Below are 22,985 nucleotides of genomic sequence, written 5' to 3' on the forward strand. Positions count from 1 at the left end.
CTGTACCAGTCGACTGGTACCCTATTTCTGAAAAAATCAATCTTTTCAGGCCAACTTCAGAAATGCACCAGAAATTCCACAGACCTCCAAAAATCCCCAAATTTTGTGGAGAGGTCTATTGTACTCATGTCTATTTGGGAAAAATACATTAAAAAATGTATCTATCACCAATCCCAAGATTGACACAAAATCCAAAACTAGCTAAATGGTTCAATTGAACCTTGACCTAAAGTCCTAGTTTTGGCTTCCTCTTGATGTATTTGCTCATACTAAACCATAATGCATCCCTAGCATTAGTTTATATGGCATCTATATATCAAAAACTAATTTTCATGCAATATGAACTCAATTCACATTTCAATGCATGAAACACATCCCAATTGTGCCAACCCACTAAGTTAGAGACTTAAGTTCGTCTCCTAACCACTTGGCACATTTGATAACCCATCTACCATGGGTCCCAAAGGCTCTTCCTAACCTTAGGAATCTTAACCTTAGTCACCTCCCTTGGTGACTCATCCACTATGGCTAGGCCACTTCGGTGCACCTCGGGTGACACTTGACCTACAAAACTCACCTTCTTAACCTTAGCCACATTGTCTTTGGTTAATTTCTTCTTGTCCTTAACCTTGGGCATCCCATCCTTGCCATAATTATATGTCACCCTAGCATATTCCTTCTTATTGGTCTTGGATGACTCTCCATTATCCTTGGTCACACCTCCCTTACCAATGTCATGTGCTACCTTAGCACTTGACCTCCTTTTGGTCTTGGAGGGACCTAATTTGATATTTTTGGGTCTTTGACCACCCAAATACATGTCAAGTCCTTTAGGTCCAATAATGAACCTCTCTAGGACTTTCTCCATTTCCTCAAGCTTTGTCTTCAAGGCTTGATTTTCTAATTCTAGGGTTCTAACCCTAGAATCAACATGTCCATCATGGACATTCCTAGACCTACCCTTCCTAGGCATGTGTCTCCCCTTCTTGGGATTAATGCTTAGGTTTTCACCCACCTTCTTCTCCTTAGGCAAGATAGGTTGTTTCCTTTTAGGTCTATCATTTGAAAATGATTTCCTAGGGTTATCACCTACATTAACCCTATTCCTATCATTATATCTAAAACCATAAATACGCATGGGCAAATAATTCATATTATTTTTAACATGCATGGAGGAATTTGAATTTGAATTTGAACTCAAGTTAGGGTTTACCTTACCCTTTACCTTTGGAGCTCCCCCTTGACATGAGCCTCCATTCTTCCTCCACTTCTTCTCCCATTTCTTTAAGTGTACCAATTTCTTGAGCTCTCCTCTCCTTGGGCACTTTGTGTGGTAGTGACCCCACTCACCACATGTAAAACACCTAATGTGCTTTTTCTCCTTCTTCTTCCTACAACTCACATTAGTTTCTAAATTAACTTTAGTGAGTTTAGGGTTTACCTCCTTTACCTTCTTGAGCGAAGGACACCTACTCTTGTAGTGCCCCATCTTACCACACTCAAAGCATTTGATGTGGTCCTTTTTGCTCTTCTTGGTAGTTGAGGTGGAGGGTTGAGCTTCCAAGATCTCCTCTTCCTTGGATTGCTCTTCTTCCTCTTCACTTGAAGATGTGGACGGTTCTACTTCTTCCTCCCTTGAAGATGTGGATGATACCTCCTCATCTTCCTTCTCCTCCTCGGATGTTGAGCTCGTGTCAACATTCGATTGGTCCTTCTCTTCTTGGACCAATGAGTCCTTCTCCTTGGGCTCCTCCTCTCCTTGGATTGGTGTAGGACTCTCATGAAGCGCAATTACCTTTTTCCAAAGGTCACTTGCGTTCTCGTACTCACCTACATTCAATATCGCATTAGGAGGTAATAAATTAATTAAAATTCTAGTTACCTCCTTGTCCATCTCTGATTGCTCCCTTTGCTCCTTGGTCCAATATCGACGTCGGAGACGCTTTCCCTTCTTGTCCGTTGGAGCTTCAAACGGTTCCTCCAACACAATCCATTGGTTCCAATCCATTTGGAACCAAGTCTCCAACCGCTTCCTCCAATACTCGAAATCATCTCGATCGTATGGAGGTGGGATTCGAATATCCCATCCTAGAGGTCCCTCCGACTCCATCTTCTTCTAGCGCTTTGCTCCCTCGGCGATTAGTCCAACAAGAGCTCACCTAGCTCTGATACCACTTGTTGGGACCTTGACGTCCGCTAGAGGGGGGGTGAATAGCGTCTCACCCAAAACTTTACTTCCTATAATGTTAGTGCACAGCGGAATACAAAAGCAAACTAACAAATACGAAAGTTAACCTAAAACAAGAAGGAAGAAGACAACAAACCAAACACAAACCCTAACACAAGGCGTGTACGTGGTTCGGAGATAACTTGCTCCTACTCCACGGCGTGTCCGTAAGGTGGACGATCCCTCAATCCGTCGGTGGATTAGTCCCCGGCAAACTCCGGCTAGCTCAACCTCCTTGTGGGTGGAGAAACCTCACCACAACTCCAACCAAGACCTCTTGGCACACAAAGATCTCTTGAGTACTTTGGTGACTACTAATTAGGCTTTAACCAAGTCTAATTTCATCATTGACCATCCCAAGCTCCTTCTTATAGAGCTTGGAGCAAATCGAAAGTTGATTTGTTCATATACCGACCGGTCAATGAACCAATGACCGTGCCAACTATCTCAACGGTCACATGCATCACCGATCACATAATCATCGATCGCTACAAGATCGCCACAAGAACGAGAAATCCTAAATTTTAGGATTTTGCCTCGAGTACATTCACTCAAGACTTGCTCGCCCGACCAACCTAGACCTAGCCTTCTAGCCTCCTCCATCGCCCTCGCCCTCGGATGTCTCCCCATCCTTCACGCCTTGCCTTCCGGAGCTTCCTTCGCCTTGTCCATATTGTCGGGTCTTCCTTGCCAAGAGGCTCCTCACCTCCGGCTTCATCCATTGCCAAGTCACACTTGGACTTACGTTGCCGAGACTACATGCTTGGGCTTACACCTCCAAGACTCATCCTTGGACTTTCCTCCTTTACCAAGATCACACTTGGACTTACGTTGCCAAGACTACATGCTTGGACTTACACCGCCAAGACTCATCCTTGGACTTTCCTCCTTTGCCAAGATTACACTTGGACTTACGTTGCCAAGACTACATGCTTGGACTTACACCACCAAGACTCATCCTTGGACTTTCCTCCTTTGCCAAGATTACACTTGGACTTACGTTGCCAAGACTACATGCTTGGGCTTACACCGCCAAGACTCACCCTTGGACTTTCCTTGTTGTACCTGTATCCTGCACACTCACAATGCATATCAAATACAACAATAAACCTAACTTAAACCTTTGTCCAAACATTAAAACCTAGGGCACCTAGATTGCTTCAACAACTTATTGGTTACAATTATATCATTCTCGTTCTTTCGACTTGAGTTATACAAACACTTAATAAATAAAAAGAAAATACGTATAAATAAATACTAGGCTATCGAAATTTACTTAGTTTGCAATCTGAAAGGTTGCTAATCAAAGACAATAAAAGCTCCAATAGAAATATCTCATTTTGTCAAATACGGAGTAGACTCTTACAACGTTGAAAACATAGAAGCGTAAAAATAGAATTGGAAATTAAAGCTTAGAATTCATTAACAAGTATTGTGTTAAACTCTTAGGATCAAGGTTTCATTTATAGCATATAGGTCGAATTTATCCGTTAGCTGATGTGGCAACTTCAGGCACATGGAGTATGTCTGGGCGACCCAGTAGTGTACTCTCTATATGACTATATGCTCTGCAACAATTCTTCAACAGCTTTAGGATAATGTTTTATCCTCACTGAGGCGCTTGGACTGGTCCGGACGTCTGGAGTGTTGCTGACATGGACTCCGAACGTCATCTTTAATAATGTCTCGACGAGGTGCATGCTTTGTACTAGGCTGGTTTGAGCGCCTAGACCTATCCAGGCGCCTGAACTTGGTTTAGGCATCATGTTGACTTGTCCGACTTCTACTATGATTGTTTGGGTGATTTTTCGACCATCCAGAGTTGAGTTTACCCGAACCCAATTTCGGTCTTTTCTTCGAACAGTTTTCGGCTCCGATTTCTCATTTTTCGGAAATACTATATGTATCATTTTTGCCCGTCGATGTACTCTTCCACAACACCTCATCCCTCAGATATATCGAACCCTTCAATTTCTTCTAATACAATTCTTCTCATTAGTTATATCTTCCGCTCAACTTCTTATATTTTTAAATCCCTAGACACTTAGATATACTATATTAAAATTCATGCAAAATACTTACGCGACTCAATACTTCAAGGATAGCAATTGATTTATCAAGAAGTCAATCAGAAAAAATTCAGTAGGGAGTTGACACATCTCTCATGTCCCTTTCGGACCGAAACATACACCTTTGTCTACTCGGATAGAAATCATAGGATGGTCCGTTGTGCGGTTCAACCAAGGCACTGGACCAGGAATCGGTCAATCAACTTAAATCCACATCGGATCATTTAAAATGTTTTTTTATAATCGGTTCAAAAAGCGTTGGAGAACCGGTTTTGTTGGACCGGCGGATTGATGACCACGTGCCGCCGCCGTAGAAGGTAGAACGAGGGACACGTCTTCGGCAGTTAAAAATCGAAATCAATGTCGTTTCCTGTCGGGTCAAAATTGATGAACCGGTATTCTCTATGACCGGTTCAGCAATTCAACAAAAGGGCATCTCTTTCTTTTATCGTTTGACTATGAACGAACTCAAACTGCATGCAGAGCTGCCAATTCGCATGAATCATGAAACATGAATGAATAAGTCACAGTGCAACAATCCCTCTCACAGCAATCGCCTGATCCATAACTCTGATGCTGATCTATAAATTTCAATCTCTTTCCCCTCCCACAGTGTATCGATCGGCGAGATGAAGGCCACAAGGTCTGCTGCCGTCGCCATGTTTCTGGCACTGCTTATGGCGGCGTCTCCTTTGCTCAATTCCGGCGCTGCGCCATTGCCAGGGGCGGCCAAATGCGGAGGCCGGCTTCTCCTTTTGCTCCCCTGCATGGCCTTCGTCGAGGGAAATGCCGGCGACCCGACCGATGCCTGCTGCGACAACCTCGTCAACCTCTACCGCGACGACCCGGACTGCCTCTGCCCGCTCCTCGCCGTCGCACTCGCCATGCCGCCTGTCAACCGCACTCTGACGCTCCAGCTCCCCGTGCTCTGCCGCCTCAACCTCACTGCCGGTTCGTGCTCAGGTACGTGTTGAACAAATTACATTTGAAAATCTAAAAACTATACGCTGAGCTTCGATTCTTGTTCTGCTTTCTAGCGGCCCTGTCTCCGGCTACTTCTCCGCCGACTTCTCCGTCGTCTCTTGCTCCTCCTCCAGCTTCGGGTTTGCTTTGACGACTTGGTTAATTAATATAATTAATCTGCACTCTAATTTTTCACTTCATTTAACTTTGGTTGGACGTTCACTCGCAGAATTGCCGGCGTTGCCACCCCCTCCGCCGCCGGCGACGTTGAGCAACCAAGTGTTGGGGATGAATCGGGGAGGAAGGTTGAGCGTTGGAGAAGCCCCGCCGGTTTTTGCAGTTGCTGTGATCTTGATTGTGTTGATGGCCGATGTTTGCGCATGAGCCGTTAAACTACATAATTATTACGCAATTAGTGCTAATGAATGAGAAAAATCTCTGGGTAATTAAAAAACTCGACGAAGGGTGTAGATGAAATTACTTAATTCCTATGGGAACAAATGCATAAAAACCATAATAAAATTAATTAAACAAATATCCCCTTGTCTGGCCAGCTCATCGATCCGTGTGACCTGCGCGACAACCATCCACCATTCAACCGCGGACGTCATCGGCTAATCGCAGCCGTCCGCTCCGCTAGTGTCCTCATGCGACCTCCTTTTTATTCCCTGTAAGTTTTCACTTATTCCTCTAAAATCTTTCGCCTTCTTTCCCCTCCACTTGTTCTGCACTTGCCGGTTCCCAATCCTTCTCCACCTCAATCGCGCCGCCCTCGCTATGGCTTCTGCTGCGGAAGAAGACGGCAAGGCGTATCCCAAGGTTGGTAGATTCGATTGGTTTTTGTGTCTGCGTTTGTGTTTGACTGTGTTGCCTCGATCCTGAAAGACGGCGATCAATGGGTTCTTCTCGCTGTTGCAGATGATCATGGAGGCGATCTCGGTGCTCGGCGACGCGGACAGGTCGGCCATTTCGAATCATATCGAGTCCAACAACGACGACTTGCCGCCGGACCACGCGTCGCTGCTCGAGGCGCACCTCGACCGCCTGAGGGAGAGCGGGGAGCTGCTGCTCGTCGACGAGAAGTACTCGAAGCCAGGGGGATCGCAGGCGACAGCGAAGCGCGGCCGCGGCAGACCGCCGAAGCCGAAGCCGGATGTGTTAACCGGTGCGGAGCTCCCTTCGCCGCGGCCGCGGGGGCGGCCGCCGAAGGCCAAGGATCCGCTTGAGACGGCGGTTGCGAAGGCGGCCGCCGGGTTCCCCCGCTCCCGAGGACGCCCCCCGAAGGCAGAGAAGGCTGCGGGGTCGACACCGAGCGGTGCCGTGGTGGTCGGCGTGAAGAGGGGGCGCGGCCGCCCGCCGAAGGCAAAGCCTGCGCTGGTGGCGGAAGCGGTGTGAGCGGCCATGGTCGCGCACTGTTGTGGTTTAGTTGTTCCAAGGATTTGACATTAGGATCTTCGTGTATGGTAGATCACGATGATGATAATCTACGTGTAAAATCTTAATTTGATCCCAAGAAGAGAAAAAAATCTTGCCCGAATTATTGTGACGTTGTGCGGCGATATAGATCGACTGTTCGATTGGTTTACACGTATCGAATCATGCGCCACCAGGAAATGCCAAATCTGAGTTCGATAGGGCAAAGAGCAAGAACGATAAAAATGCCAATGCTAAATCTAAAGCTTCCCCAAATGATAAATTATCTGAGAATGTTATTTGGGCCCAATAACAGATAATGGCCCAATTTTTATTGACGCGGTGAATCCAGAAGCTTCTTCCATCGTCCCGCAGCTCTGGAATCATCCTCTGTGTTCTTTATCGGCTCGGAATCGAAAATAGAAGAGAGATCGGAAGAAGCAGAAATGGCGGAGTTATCCTTCTTCGGCAACCCCTTCCGGCGCCTGCTGTGGAGTCCTCTGATCTTGGCTGGATCGTCTTCCCTTGCCGCCATGAACTGGCTCGAGACCCCTTCCGCCCACATATTCAAGTTCGACCTCCCAGGTTCGCGCTTTTTCTCTTCCTCCTTTTATAGTTTTCAAGGTTTTCGATGGAACTTGGAACCGGCGGCGAGCTTCTCGCAGGGTTCGGGAGTGAGGACGTGAAGGTGCAGCTGGAGGAGGGGAACGTGCTCAGCGTCCAGGCGGAGGAGGAGCAAAAGGAGAAGCAGAAGGAAGCGGTGTGGCACGTGACGGAGCGAGGGCGGGGCAGCCTCGCGCGGCGCATCGCGCTGCCGGAGAACGTGAGGGCGGAGCAGATCAAGGCGCAGGTGGAGAACGGCGTGCTCACCGTCGTCGTCCCCAAGGAACCCATCCCACCGAAGCCCAAGCCCAGGACCATCGCCGTCACCAGCAAACTCTGACGAATCTTCGATGCATCGATGAATCCAAAACGAACTATTGTAAATCGTACAAAGTTATTGCTAAATAAATGCCACTTTTGTGCATGAATTTCGATCGTTCTACTGATCTTTTCATAATCCTGTGTTTTTGTTTAATTCTCGAAACAATGGAGGAAAATTCATTTTAATTATTTTTTGGAAGATATAAAAAACATAATTGACTATTCACGATACATACTTCCTCGACTGCGCCGAACCTTCTTGCCTCTGTTTCTCCATGCCTTTGAATCTGATGAGCAGCTGCAGCTACTGCTTCTCCCCCACCCGAACTCTCTTTCCCTTCCTCTCTCCCTCCGATTCTCCTCACAAATCATCGCCTCCTCCCACCCTGGTCATACGCAAGGACAAACCGATCGAAGTTCTCCAATCCATCGCCTCCGGAGCAGAGAAGAACTTGGTCTACTACTCTTCCCGCATCCAGTCATGCATGGACTCGCGCTCCTTCGACGCCGGCAAGTCAATTCAAGCGCAGATGGAGGACGAAGGAATCGTGCCCGACACGTTCTTGCAGATGAAGATCTTGATGCTGTACGCTAAAACAAGCGAGCCGAGCGACTTAGTACATGCGCGGAAGATGTTCGATGATATGCCTGCCAGAAACTCCTCTACTTGGAACACAATGATACTAGCTTATGCGCGGGCGAGTGACCATCTGGAGGTCCTTCAGCTCTTTTCCCGGATGCATGAGTGTGGAGCAGTCCCGGATAAGTTCACGTTTCCGAGTGTTATCAAAGCTTGTCTTGCTCTAGAGGCTGAGGGAGGAATTCAGCTGCTGCATGGCTTGATCATCAAGCATGGTTTTGGTCGGGATGTGGTCGTTGGCACTGCTTTGGTTGATGTTTATGCGAACCTTGGTTGTCTAGAGGATGCTGAAACTGCTTTCAGTGAGGTTGATGGGGTAAATGTTGTCACTTGGAATGCAATCATCAGCGGCTATGTAGGAGCATTGAGTTGGGAAGAGGCCTGGAACAGTTTCCATCGCATGCAGGAGGATGCCAGTGTGTGCCCAAGCCATTCTACTCTATCTTTGGCTGCTCGAACTTGTGGTGCTTTGAGGTCACCGGACAGAGGAAGACAAGTTCATGCGAAGGCGATGGCTCTTGGCTATGACTCTGATGTGTTCGTGCAAAATTCTCTCATTGATATGTACGGTGAGTGTGGTGATCTAGAAGGTTGCGAGTTGGTATTTCATCTAATAAAAGAAAGAAGTCAAGTGAGTTGGAACTCCATCGTATCTAGTTATGTTCGTCTTAGATACTATGAGGAAGCCTTGCACATGCTTCTCAGAATGCAGCAAGCTGGTTATCAGTATGACAGGTTCAATCTTGGAAGTGCCTTGACATCATGTGCTGCCTTAGCAGATTTAGAGACTGGTCGAGCAATTCATGGATACTTAGTGAGGAGATTGTTAGATTCTGATGTTGTGCTGGGCAGTGCCATCATCGATATGTATGGAAAATGTGGCTGTATGAGAGAGGCTCATTGGGTTTTCAACAAACTGAGGAAGAGAAATATAGTGTCTTGGAATTCTCTTATGGCAGGGTTTGTGCTAGAGGAAGCGACAGAAGTTGTCATTGAGCTTTATCATCAAATGGAATTAGCAAACATTAATCCTGATCAATTCACGCTTGGTGCTTTGTTGAGCCTCTTTGCCAATCAAGGGAATACAGACCTTGGGAAACAGATTCATGCCAGTATTATTAGGAAGATCACTAGACCAAACTTAGTACTAGAGACCGAGCTAACTCACATGTATGCAAGGTGTGGAAGATTAAGGGATGCACATAACGTTTTCAATCGGATGCCGAAAAAGAATGCCTACTCATGGAATTCTTTCATCGAAGGATGCTTGAAATGTAACAAGGCTATGGAAGCTCTCAGAATCTTTCGCAAAATGCAGTTCAACGGAGTAGTGCCAGATTCCTTTTCTTTGTCAAGTGCACTTACTGCTATATCTCATCTTTCGACTTTACAAAAAGGAAAAGAAATCCATGGTTTCGCAGTGAAGAAAATGCTCATAGATCACGATGTTACTCTCTGCATTCTTATCGATATGTATGCCAAATGCGGGTGCATGGATTATGCTTATAGGATGTATGAGAGGGCACCGAAGAAGGGCTTGATCCTCAATAACATCATGATTTCTGCATTTATTAGTCATGAGAAAATCAGCGATGCTAGGAGAATATTCGATAAGATGGAAGAAAAGAACATAATATGCTGGAACTCAATGTTGATTGGGTATGCCAAAGGTGGTTTTGGTAGGGAAGCACTCCAATTGTTTCAGGAATTCACCGTCGAAAGAGGTGATTATGAATGCTCAACTCTGGTGCCAATTTTCAACTTATGTGCAAGTTTACCTTCAGCTGAGTTCGGGAAGCAACTCCATGCTTTAGCGACGAAATTGCCCGGTAATTCAGTTGTTTTAGACAGTGCAATAGTCGATATGTATGCGAAATGTGGATTGATTGAAGAAGCAAGAGAGTTCTTCAACAGGATGAAAGAAAGAACAATCTTGACATGGAACACCATTATCTCCAGCTACTCGAAGCACGGCCAAATCGAAGCAGTCTTTTCGCTATACAAACAGATGCTAAGTGAAGGAATACTCCCAAATGACATCACATTCCTCTGCATTCTATCAGCTTGCAGCCATACAGGCTTGCTAGAAGAGGGTTTGGATATTTTTGTGTCCATGTCGGAGGACTATGGCGTAGAGCCAAGGTTAGAGCATTACAACTGTATGGTGGATCTTCTCGGCCGTGCAGGTCTCTTGAATGATGCAAAGGAAATGATACTCAGAATGCCAATGGAGCCAGACAAATCCACTTGGGCTGCTCTCCTTGGAGCATCAAGGAATCATATCGATATCGATATTGGAAGATTTGCAGCTGAAAGGCTTTTCGAGTTAGACCCTGCTAACTCCGGGCATTACCGTCTGATGGCTAATCTCTATGCGTCAGCAGGGAGGTGGAAAGAGGCTGATAAGATGTGGAAATTGATGAAAGAAAGGAGAGCTATGAGTGAGCCTGCATCTAGCTGGATTGAGATTGGCAATCAAATTCAAGTTTTTCATGCTGGGGATCTGAAGAAACTTATGCCACTCTCAGGATCATCAACGCAGTGAGTCTTCTTCAAACCAGGGAGCATTTTGATATTAGTAGAACTTTAGGTACCTTTTTGTAAAAAATGGGTTATACCTTGGGAGCATTTCTATGGGCCAGTCCGGCCCATCGAAGTTCGAGTTATGCAACCCTAGAAAGGTGCTCTAGGGTTTCAACAACTATTTAAACTCGCAATCCAGCCTCCAGGGCCACTCCTCCTCCTCTTCTGCTCTGTTTAGTTTGTTCTTCTTATTCATGGTTTTCTGCAGGGTATTCTTCCCTTAACGATCCTCTTGTTCGATTGTATCTTCGCTCTCGATGACGATCAACGAGCAGACGGGCGGACAGAATCTGATGCCGTGTTGAATGTCTGCAATCTTAAGTGCTTCCTCTGAAAGCATCTGAGAGAGACCCCATCAACTCTACTTCCTCCTGCTATGTTTTTTTTTCTTCGATGATTTTGCATTGTCGAATACGGATTTATGGTTTCAAATTTCGGTTTATGATTTATCCATCGCATACTTGCATCGGTTACCTTTCTCTCAGGTGCTAGATCTGGAACCTGAGGGCAAAACTGATGCAGAAATCTAAATGGTTGGCTTACCAGCTCATTGCATGTCTTTTGGATTGGTTGCTCTGGTGTCAAATGGTCCAATCGAAATCCATCTCAAGCTTCATTCTTATGGGAAGATCGTATTTTCTTGATCTTTCAGTCCTTTCCTGATATATTAGATTTTCCCCCCTTTTTCAGTTGGTTTTGTAGTGGATTGGATTCAAACATGCTCTTTGAAATTTTCTTGTTTGAGTTCTTCTTAACTTTTAGATTGAATGAAGTTGGCAAGTGATGTGATATCAAATCTTATCCTACACACTGAATTCATTTTGTGGACTAACTACTCCGCTTATTATCTGATGCCAATTTCTATTTACTTCAATTGCTTTCTATTTTTTTTTGTTTTTGAATTTATTAATTCATTCAAAAGTTCTTTGTTTCTTGCGATAAATGTTTACGTTGAATTGTTCATTTCAATCATCGTTAGAAATTTAAATTGTTTTATAAAATAAACAATTCTTTGGATCAAAATAAATTCTTCCATAAATTTAGCTTTTTTTATCAATGGATAAATCATATGGGTTGGTTTTTAAATTATAAAAATGAGATGATATATAGAGTTTAAGTACTTAAAAATTTGATCTTTTTTTTAGGTTTTCATTGTAAACCATGCACTAATAGCACAAATAGCACGGCGAAGGTTTGTTCCTACACTGCATGATCAAGATCAATAGCGAAAGTGCACAACTACCACGGTGAAGACATGCTTCAAGCCTCCAACAAATCTATAGTTAACATCAATAGCTTCAATTACAAGTTTTTTAAAACACTCAAACCATCACCTAACTCATGGAGTTTTTTTAACATTGTTGTCTATGTTGAAATTGATGAATAATGTTCAATTTCTAGATAATTATAAAGGGAAGGTGTTTTAAAATCTTTAATAACAATTTTAATTTCCTAATTAGTTAGACAAAATATATTTTCATTCCCTCACAAATAAATTTATCTATCTTTCGTTTTAATTAATCCCCTTTTATGTATTTTCAATATTGATTTTTATCTTAAACCATTGACAATCATGTCCATCAATTGGAATACTGCCCCAGAATTGGATTTTTGAAGTAAAACAGTATGTTACTTTGTTCAAACTAAAGGAAAAATTATTTTGAACTAAAGGAAAAATTAGAAAATAAGACAGAAAAGTAGTTTTTTTTATTAGACTTTATAATTTTTTCTATTTATGTTGTACAGTTATGAATGAGTTTGCATTTGATTGTTTTTAATTGAATGATTTCATAAGATTTAGGGTTATTTTCTTGATTGAGTTTGTATAATTTGTTATCATTTACAGTTAGATTTTATGTTTAATATTTAGGGTTTGATTTTTTAATTATATTTGTTTTTCATCTATATTCATTGTGGAATGGTTATTTGGAAATTTTTTAGAAGAGTTGTTTTTTTGTCCAATTTTTATTTTTCAGTTCTTGATTTGAATAATTGTTCAATTTTTTAAAAAATTATTTTTTGTTTTGTATTTTATATTAATGAAGTAAAGTTTTCCTTTAGTTTTTATATTATGAATTAATGTTATGTTTTTATGAATTAGGTCTAAAATTGATTTTGGACGTGGCTTTGTAACCTTATGTTTTTGGATATTTGTAAGTGTAAGAAGCTTTTGTTTAAGATTTTAATTGGTTGTAGTTTGATAGATATGTTTGTGACTATTGGCAAAAAATGTGTGAAGATTATTCTTGAATTTATGATTATGCAATATGTAGTTCTTTAACATGATATGTATGTGACTTTGAACTATAATAATGGTGTCTTTAATATAATACAACTTTATATGTATAAAATTCAACATGATCTATTTAAAGATAGAAAGTAAAATAAATATATTTGTAATCTAAATTTTGAAAGGTAATTTATTATTTTCCTTTTCATATTGTTATTTTAATAATATTTTATGTTACATCTAACACAATTATATATCATATCATTTGGTACTATTAATTATATTTACATTTAATACTTTTATTATTTATGTATAGTATTTAACTATTTTATACTTATTTGTGTTCGATGAATCTTAATACTTTTTAATCAAATTGGTAAGAGAGAAGGAAAAAATAATTTTGTATTGAAAAAATGACAACGAGAAGATTACTTTTATTTGTAGTACAAGAAGTTGTGGATGATGAATTTATAATTCAAAATACAAAATAGATAGTATATTTGAGATCCAAAAATATAATTTTCGGCATACATGTAGTAAAACAATATACATAGTAGAAGTCATTCTAATGTGATGTAAGATAAATTGAGAGCAAAGTTCTTTTATCGACCTTGTACAATTTAGAAAGATTTGTAAAGAGATTATGAGATAGAATTAGATTATCACAAAGTGTGGAAAGATAAGAAGTTAACGATGCATGATATTTATGGCATAGAGAAAGTATGCTACGACAAGATAAGATGGTATTATCGTGCTATTCGAGAAACAAGTCCTAAGAATGTTGCTAAGTATGAGATTGATCTAGTTACTAATGAATTTAAACAATTATTTATTTATTTACATGCATGTGTAGTTAGTTTTGTTAGATGAGACTCATATAAAAAACAGTTTTTTATTGAATCACGTAGGTAAGTTTTCGAAATTATCAAATCGTATAGGGTAGTTTCAAAATTACCAAATTAGGTACCCATTTCTCATTTTACAGTTATCAGTTGACTGATTTTTTTATTAGTCGAATTGATTTTGTTCTGTGCTGAAACGTCAAAATTTTAAGAAAAATCAATTCATTGATTTTTTAAATTAGTCGAATTTATTTATTTTTATAAAAGTTGATTTTAAGTAAAATTGATGAACCAAATGATATATGAAACTAGTTCTTATATGCTCGTCTATCTCTCTTAATGATATCAATTCGAGAGAATTAGTTTCATGTCAATTCGAGGTCATTTAGTCCATCAGCCGATTTTAGACAAAATCATCTAATGGACCAAACGACTTTGGATTGACTTGAAATTAGATTCTATGTGTTCGGCTAGTTCTCCTGATTATACATGCCCTTAAATATCAATTTGACCCAATATATTAGAGCAATAATTTTTTGAACATAAATATATTTTTTAAATATATATTCATTTTTAAAAAAATTATTGCTTTTAATATATTGAGTCAAATTAATATTTGAAAGGATGAATATAATCAGGAGAGGTAAACGAACACATAAGAACTAATTTCATGTCAATTCGAGTTCGTTTAGTCCATCAGCCGGTTTTAGCCAAAATCGTCTAATTGGACCAAACAACTTCGGATTGGATTGAAATTAGATCCTATGTGTTCGGCTAGTTCTCCTGATTATATACATATCCTTAACTATCAATTTGACCCAATATATTGGAAGGAATGATTTTTCGAACACGAATTAAAATTTTCAAATATATTCATGTTCAAAAATCATTGTTTCAATATATTATATTGAGTCAAATTAATATTTGAGAGGATAAATATAATCAAGAGAGGTAGACGAACACATAAAATCTAGTTTCACGTCAATCCGATGTTGTTTGGTCCATTAGTCGATTTTGGCAAAATCCACCGATGTACTAAACGACCTCAAATTGACATGAAACTAGATCATATGTGTTCGGCTAGTTCTTCTAATTTTATACATGCCCTCAAACATCAATTTGACTAAATATATTGAGAGTAATGATTTTTTAAACATAAATTAAAATTTTCAAACATATTGATGTTCAAAAAATCATTGCTCTCAATATATTGAGTCAAATTAATTTTTGAGAGCATGGATATAATCAGAAAAGATAGATAAATACATAGGAACTAGTTTCATGTCAATACTGTTGATACAGTCTGACCTGGATGTTGTTTTGCTGTTAACACTGATTTAAGTTTGTATCAGATATTTAACTCAGATTGATTACTAATCTAGGTTGACTTGGTTGACCTGATTGAAAAAGTCCTAACTGGGATGTTAGGCAGTTGGAAAGTCCTGGTGAGTGAAGCCAGGCAGATTGGAAATCCTGGTGAGTGAAGCCAGGTGAAAACCCTAGTGAGTGAAGCTAGGTGCAAGTCCTGGTGAGTGAAGCCAGGCAAGGGAAATCCAGATGGGTCAAGACATCTGGTGAAAAGTCCAAGCAGGGAGCTTGGCACGGGAAAAGTCCAAGTATGGTGACTTGGCACGGAATGGTCAGAGAGGGCTCGGTAGCTCGTTCTCCGGATTAAGTCAGAGAGAGACTTAAGTGGACATTCCATGGCTCATTGGATCGGTCGGTAGACCGATCCAGTGACACATGAATCAGTGGATCGGTCGGCAGACCGATCCAGTGAAACTGGGTTCCATGGATCGGTCTGATGATCGATCAGATGACACTCAGGAGCATACTGAGTGCAATCTGATCGGTCAGGGAGACCGATCAGGAGAAGAGATATGCAGAAGAAAGAAAGAGGTGGATCGGTCTACCGACCGACCACGATCGGTCTTGGGGACCGATCGAGAACACTCAGTACACCAGGGACTCGAGCCGTCAGAGAATCAAAGAAGAGACCGCAGAAAGAAAGAGGGATCGGCGTGGACCGATCCACACTCAATCGGATCGGTCACTACGACCGATCGAATGGCCTTAGACCGATCAGACCGATCAGGACTTCTCTTGATCGGTCCGGTGACCGATCCACACACTCGATTTGTTCGACGTGATTCCTTCACCGCTTTTGATATATCTCATTCATTTATGTGATGTAATCTTCTGTTAGCTTTTGAGTTTGCAGGTTAATGTATCATTCCAAGCCTAATTTCAAATTAAGTTCATAAGAGGAATGCGACAAATGGTCTTTCTGCTGGTTTCAGCGGCGCATGGTGCATTTCAGGCATCAACGGATCTCCTGGGGATTGGTTCGAGGTCAGAAGACGCCAGTGTTGACTGTGATATCATTGGTGTGAGTTCAGGGAACCAGGGAAGGAGGAAGAGGGATTGGCTGCAGCGCTGATTTGCGCAGTTTGGACCAGATCTGTGACAGCAGAGATCAGGTTTTGAGAAGCAGTAAAAACAGCGAGAGGAGAACAAGAACAACAACAAGAAAGCTTGAAAGAAAAGTCTGTGCTGTTGTGCGAAGTTCTTGAGCTCTCGGGTGAACTGCGATCTCTGTTTCCTTCACTGATCCTCGCGTGGTTGTAAGCATTTTTCATTCTTCTCTGCCACCGAGCTTCTGTAAGTCTTGTGCTTTAACTTAGATATTTCTTGAGACTTTGTGGGAAGGTTACTCCACCTAGAAGGAGGATCTTTAGCCGGAATTCTTCCGGGGTGCGATCTACCGAAGATCAAGGAGTCGTCCACCTTACGGACACGCCGAGGAGTAGGGGCAAGTTATCCCCGAACCTCGTAAATCTGTGTATCAGTGTTTGTGTGCTGGTTTTCGTTTTGTTTTAGTTTGCTTATTCCGCCGCGCTAACCAGTTTCTGTGTAGAACTCTCTGCTTAAGTTTTTAAAGAGGCTATTCACCCCCCCTCTAGCCATCTAAGATCCCAACAAGTGGTATCAGAGCCTGGGGCTCTTCACTTTGGACTAACATCCTAAGAGCAAGAAAGAAGGATGGCTATGAAGGAAGGCTTTAGCACAAATCGACCACCCTACTTCGAAGGAGCAGATTTTCAGTATTGGAAGGGCCGCATGGAGTATTACCTCAAGATCGACATTGCAATGTGGTTCTCAGTCAAGGAAGGTTTCACACCACCAAAGGATGAAGAAGGTAAGGAACTCGATTCATCAAGGTAGTCTACTGAACAACTCCGCAAAGCACAAGCCGATGCCAAGGCTATGGTCACTTTGCAATGTGGAATCGCTAAGGACCAACTCGTCAAGGTAGGTCCGTTCTCGAGTGCAAGAGACCTATGGAACAAACTCATCGAGCTCCAAGAGGGAACTCGAGATTCTCGGATTGCCAAGAGGGACCTATTTTTGAATCAGCTCCAAAATCTAACCATGAAGGACAATGAAACAGTAAGTGAACTTCATGGGAGATTCAAGGAGATCATCAACGGTCTACACTCTGTGGACGAACGAGTGGAGAATCGCGATCTAGTAAGGTACGCTCTTAAATCTTTTCCTAGGAATGCCTTGTGGTCATCTATGGTAGATGCCTACAAGGTATCCAAGGATCTTTCCATTGTTAAACTAGATGAATTTTTCTGTGAGATGGAACTTCATGAGCTTGCTAACAAAGGTCAAAAAGAGAAGGGTATTGCTTTATTTGCAGGATCAAAGAGCAAGGATGGAAGAAGGAAGAAGGAAAAGAAGAAGGAAAAGGAGATTTCCTCATCCACCTCTTCCTCCGAATCTGATGATGAAAGTGGATCATCATCAAGTGAGATGGCGAACTTCGTAAGAAGGATTATGAGAAGAAGCCGAAGATACAAAGGAAAAGGTAAAACTAATGATCAAAATTTTGATAAATCTAATGTTACATGTTATGAGTGTAGCAAGAAAGGACACATTCGGAGCGAGTGTCCGAAGTTAAAGAGGAAGGAGGAACGAACCAAAAAGAAGGAGGAAAGAGCCAAGAAGAAGAAGGCTCTCAAGGCCACTTGGGATGAGTCCTCATCAAGCTCATCGGAGGAAGAAGAGAAGATGGAAAAGAGCACACGACAATTAGCACTCATGGCAAGGGAGGTTTCGGACTCCGAAAGTGAGGGAGATTCGAGCGACGCTTCAACCGCGGCTTCATCATCGTCGGATGATGAAGAGGTAACCTCTTCTCATATAGAAAAGTGTTATAAGACTATCACTCACTTATCTACATTCCTTAAAAAGTCAAAAACAGAAAATAAATTGTTAAAAGAAGAAGTAGAAAATTTGAGGGCCCTTAGGGAAGATGAGGTTGATGACCTACATCTAGAGGTTCTTGAGGATGAGAACAAGACCTTGAAGGGTGAGGTTGAGAAGCTCAAGAAAATGCTTGAGAAATTCTCAACTAGCTCTAAGACCCTAGACATGATTCTAAATGCCCAAAGGGCGGTCTACAACAAGGCTGGATTAGGATACCAACCTAAGGAGTCTAGCTTTATTTCTTTAGTGTCAAGAACCCAATTTCATAGATCGCATGTTTCTAGGGTTCATGAGACTAGGAAGAAGGTAACAAAGACATGAGTGCCTAAGTCTTTTATTGTAGATGCATTAGGTCCCAAGATTTGGGTACCTAAAACATCTATCTTTCGTGTCCTGTAGGCATTGGTCAAGGGGGAGCGTCTATCAACTTGGTTTGTTGATAGTGGATGCTCCAAGCACATGACCGAGGACAGATCACTGTTTACAACCATTCAAAACAAAAGTAGAGGTAATGTGTCTTTTGGTAATAATGGTAGCCTTAAGGTAGTAGGAGTTGGAGACATTCATATATCCGAATGTCTCCATATCAAGAATGTCCTTCTAGTCAAGGGGATGACTTTTAATCTCCTAAGTGTCAGTCAATTGTGTGATACGGGTTACACAATTGAATTTCATTCAAGTCAATGTTTGGTTAAACACATTGACACACTTGACACAGTACTAGTAGGCACAAGGGTTGATAATATTTATCAAGTATCGTTTAAAAGTGCTACTAATGCTTTGATTAAGTGTTTCATGTCGAAAGAAGAAGAGTCTTGGCTATGGCATAGAAGGTTGGCACATGTAAACATGAAGAACATCCGGAAGTTGGCCAACCAAGGATTAGTGCGAGACTTACCCAGCATCAAGTACCACAAGACCAAACTATGTGATGCATGTCAAAAGGGTAAGCAAACAAAAGGTGTTCATAAAGATAAAAGCATTGTAAGTACATCTACTGCTTTAGATTTATTGCACATGGACCTATTTGATTGCAGTAGTGTAATATCATTGAATGGAAGTAGATATTGCTTGGTAATAGTTGATGATTTTACTAGATACACATGGACTTTCTTCTTGAAACATAAGGACCAAACTATAGATATTTTTATCTCTTTTTGTAGAAGAACTGAAAATGAAAAATCGACAACAATTAAAACCATTAGAAGTGATCATGGTGGGGAATTTCAAAATCATAGGTTTTTAGAGTTTTGTCAAGAAAAGGGATATAGGCATGAGTTCTCTACTCCAAGGACCCCACAGCAAAATGGGGTTGTGGAGAGAAAGAACCGAGTCCTACAAGAGGCTGCACGAAGCATGCTCAATGAGTACTCTCTACCGAGTTACTTATGGGCTGAAGCTGTGAATACAGCTTGCTATGTGCAAAACCGAATCCTGATACATAGGTTTTTAGGAAAGACTCCCCATGAACTTTGGTTTGGGAAACCACCTACAATTAAACATCTTAGGGTGTTTGGTTGTAAGGTGTTTATTTTGAACACCAAGGATCATCTTGGAAAGTTCACGGCTAAGGCTGATGAAGGGATACTGGTTGGGTACTCGCTCACCAGCAAAGCCTATCGAGTCTACAACAATAGGACTAAATTGATTGAAGAGTCCTCTGATGTAGCTTTTGAAGAAATCCCTAACTTAAATGATCAATCAAGGGATGTAGGAGAAATTCAATTTGAACTTAGAAGGCTAAGTTTGAATGATCGAAACATAGAAAGAGTCGAAGTTGACTCTGATGTTGATGAGAAAAGGCAACAAAGAACTCAATCTGACCCTTTGCCTGATATTGAGTCCTTGCCTGTGCCTAGTGAGACCATTCATGAGGCACCACCAACACCAAGACAATCTAGGATAGCCACTAGTCATCCCCAAGACCAAATTGTGGGAGACATTCAACAAGGGGTTAGGACTAGGTCATTCTTTAGAAATGAGTCTAATGAAGTCGCATTGATTTCAGAGATTGAACCAAAATTAGTTGATGAGGCATTGCACGATCCTGATTGGATCTTAGCTATGCAAGATGAGTTAGGTCAATTTGAAAGGAGCCAAGTGTGGGACTTAGTTCCTAGACCTAAGAAGACCACCATTATTGGAACTAAATGGGTCTTCAAAAATAAGTTAAATCAAAAGGGAGAAGTTGTAAGAAACAAGGCAAGACTTGTAGCCAAGGGCTATAGTCAAGTCGAAGGTCTCGATTATGATGAGACTTATGCTCCGGTGGCCCGATTAGAGTCCATTCGTTTGATGCTAGCTTTTGCTGCACATAGAGGTTTCAAGCTCTATCAAATGGATGTTAAATCTGCCTTCTTAAATGGTTTCATTAAAGAAGAGGTCTATGTTGAGCAACCACCGGGGTTTGTGAGTACCGAAGCTCCAAACCACGTATACAAGCTCAAGAAAGCTCTTTATGGGCTTAAACAAGCACCACGAGCTTGGTACGAAAGGTTGTCAACATATTTACTAGAGAAGGGATTTGTAAGAGGTCAAATAGACCCAACACTATTTCTACGTAGAGATGGTGAAAACATTTTTGTAGCCCAAGTATATGTCGATGACATAATTTGTGGCTCAAATAACAAGGGCTATTTGAATGAATTTATCTCTCACATGGAAAGTGAGTTTGAGATGAGTCTAGTAGGAGAGTTGACATTCTTCCTCGGACTTGAAATCAAACAAACTCGAGATGGAATTTATGTCCATCAGACAAAATACACTCAAGAGATGCTTAGAAAATTCAATATGAGCGACTCTAAGGAAGTGTCCACTCCAATGGCGATAAACACTCGTCTTGACAATGATGAGAGTGGAAAACCAATTGATCTAACGCAATATAGAAGCATGATTGGTAGTCTTCTATATCTCACAGCTAGTCGACCGGACATACTCTTTGCTGTGGGCATGTGCGCTAGGTATCAAGTCTGTGCCAAGGAATCTCACTTGATTGCAATTAAGAGAATTCTGAGATATCTTAAAGGCACAATTAGAGTAGGTCTTTGGTACCCACGTACTGAGTCTTTTGACTTGATAGGTTATACCGATTCCGATTATGCTGGGTGCAAATTGGATCGGAAAAGTACTAGTGGGGGTTGCCAATTTTTAGGTTCATCTTTAGTTAGTTGGTCGAGTCGGAAGCAACATTGTGTTGCTCTCTCCACGACCGAGGTCGAATATATTGCCATGGGAGAGAGTGTATCACAGTTGTTATGGATGATACACACCCTAGAGGATTATGGACTTTCTTATAAGGGTGTACAAGTGCTATGTGACAACATTAGCACGATCAACCTAACTAAAAATCCAGTCCATCATTCGAGGACCAAACACATTGAAGTGCGTCATCACTTCATAAGAGATCACGTAGCTAGGGGAGACATTGCACTCACATATGTTGAGTGGAAGTCAAATATAGCTGATATTTTCACCAAACCCCTTCCGGAGAATGAATTTAGTCATTTAAGGAGGGAGTTGGGAATGTGCTTGGCTCCTTAGGTCCTTCGGACTTCATCATGATCAATAAGGACAAATTAAAATGACAAGAGAAATTGGGAATGATTTTGGGCAACTTGGGAACATCTCACACAAACTATAAGGTTTAACAAAATATTTTTGTTTGCTAGAAATGGGGTAAGATGCTAGGATCAACCAAATTATTCAAAATGTATCATGCATCCCTTGAATAATTAGGTTGAAGAGATATAGATTGAGTATGGGGAAGACCTTTACACAATTCATGTGTAATTGGTTCCTAGATCTTACTCATATATTCCAACCAAGGAATCTTGGTTGGACTTATGTCTAGAAATTCTCTAACCTTGTTGTGTTGATTGATACCTTTGCTTGATACCTTGCTGTTTGAATTTAGGACAAGTTTGGTACAATAAAAAAAATAATATTTTGACAAACTTGGAACTATTCATAACAAGGAGATATTTTGAACCGATAGCCTGGATACTTGTTTCACTATAAATCATAGTTTCAATAAACAAGCAAACAAAGTAAACTTATTCAGCACATCTGTTATGACATGTCTGAAAAAGTTTCGAGCCCTAATAATTCCAAACCATTAGAGCTCATCATTAGAAAATATTCATTGGTATCACTGAATCTGTTCTGTGGGCTCTCCGGATCCTAGGTTATGAACTTGGAAGCTGTTAAACCAAAATTTCAGAGCTTTTGATAAGATTTTCAGAGGCTGAAATCGCTGACAATCAGACACTGATCGGTCCAGGGACCGATCAGCATGATATCTGATCGGTCTCTACGACCGATCAGGGGCGTATGCTCATTACTGATCGACCTCTGATCGGTCCAGGGACCGATCAGGAGGCTCCCTGATCGGTCTCCACGACCGATCAGGAGATTTGACCTCTTCGATACGATACCTGATCGGTCTCCGTGACCGATCAGGACATTCCTTACCACAGAAGGTTCACTGATCGATCCAGGAATCGATCAGGAGACACCGGCACGCATCGACCCTTCTGATCCACATCTGATCGGTCCAGGGATCGATCAGGAAGCTCCCTGATCGGTCCCCACGACCGATCAGGACAATCCCTGACCGATCAGGACGTTCCCTGATCGGTCAGGATTTCACTGATCGGACAGCCGTCCGATCAATTCATCAACTGTATACCCATCAGTAACCATTAAAACCTCCCGATTTCTTCTTTTCCTCTTTCACGCGGAACCCTAGCCGACTCCTTCCCTAACCTCACTCTCTTCTCGTTGCACGCGGACCACTAGCCGAACCATAGACGAAGCTCTA

The 22,985-nt window shown here is 41.6% G+C and overlaps 3 protein-coding genes and 1 non-coding gene across 5 annotated transcripts; all 4 read left to right on the forward strand.

Annotated features, from left to right (window-relative positions):
* The first annotated feature begins 4,897 nt into the window (after positions 1 to 4,897).
* On the forward strand, positions 4,898 to 5,540 carry LOC121977779 (non-specific lipid transfer protein GPI-anchored 10-like). The gene has a single exon (XM_042530203.1). The coding sequence runs from the start codon at positions 4,926 to 4,928 to the stop codon at positions 5,268 to 5,270; it is 345 nt and encodes a 114-aa protein (XP_042386137.1). The 5' UTR covers positions 4,898 to 4,925; the 3' UTR covers positions 5,271 to 5,540.
* A 388-nt stretch (positions 5,541 to 5,928) lies between these two features.
* On the forward strand, positions 5,929 to 7,703 carry LOC121975728 (16.0 kDa heat shock protein, peroxisomal-like). 2 transcript variants are annotated; one of them, XR_006110406.1, is made up of 3 exons: positions 5,929 to 6,078; positions 6,178 to 7,257; positions 7,338 to 7,703. XR_006110406.1 is itself a non-coding variant. In XM_042527556.1 (2 exons), exons 1-2 carry the CDS (start codon positions 7,119 to 7,121, stop codon positions 7,613 to 7,615), a joined length of 417 nt encoding a protein of 138 aa, XP_042383490.1. In that variant the 5' UTR covers positions 6,676 to 7,118; the 3' UTR covers positions 7,616 to 7,703. The 2 variants fall into 2 exon arrangements, 1 of the variants encoding a protein (XP_042383490.1); XM_042527556.1 differs by lacking the exon at positions 5,929 to 6,078 and having other exon boundaries at positions 6,676 to 7,257.
* A 113-nt stretch (positions 7,704 to 7,816) lies between these two features.
* Positions 7,817 to 12,657, forward strand: LOC121975727 (pentatricopeptide repeat-containing protein At4g39530-like). The gene is made up of 2 exons (XM_042527555.1): positions 7,817 to 10,777; positions 11,028 to 12,657. The coding sequence occupies exons 1-2, from the start codon at positions 7,872 to 7,874 to the stop codon at positions 11,041 to 11,043; spliced, it is 2,922 nt and encodes a 973-aa protein (XP_042383489.1). The 5' UTR covers positions 7,817 to 7,871; the 3' UTR covers positions 11,044 to 12,657.
* Positions 11,592 to 11,678, forward strand: LOC121978980. Its single transcript, XR_006111285.1, has one exon. It is a non-coding gene; the product is annotated as a small nucleolar RNA R16 (small nucleolar RNA).
* Positions 12,658 to 22,985: the final 10,328 nt, after the last annotated feature.

This window comes from Zingiber officinale, chromosome 4B (genome assembly GCF_018446385.1).
Source record: "Zingiber officinale cultivar Zhangliang chromosome 4B, Zo_v1.1, whole genome shotgun sequence".
Classification (NCBI taxonomy): Eukaryota; Viridiplantae; Streptophyta; class Magnoliopsida; order Zingiberales; family Zingiberaceae; genus Zingiber; species Zingiber officinale.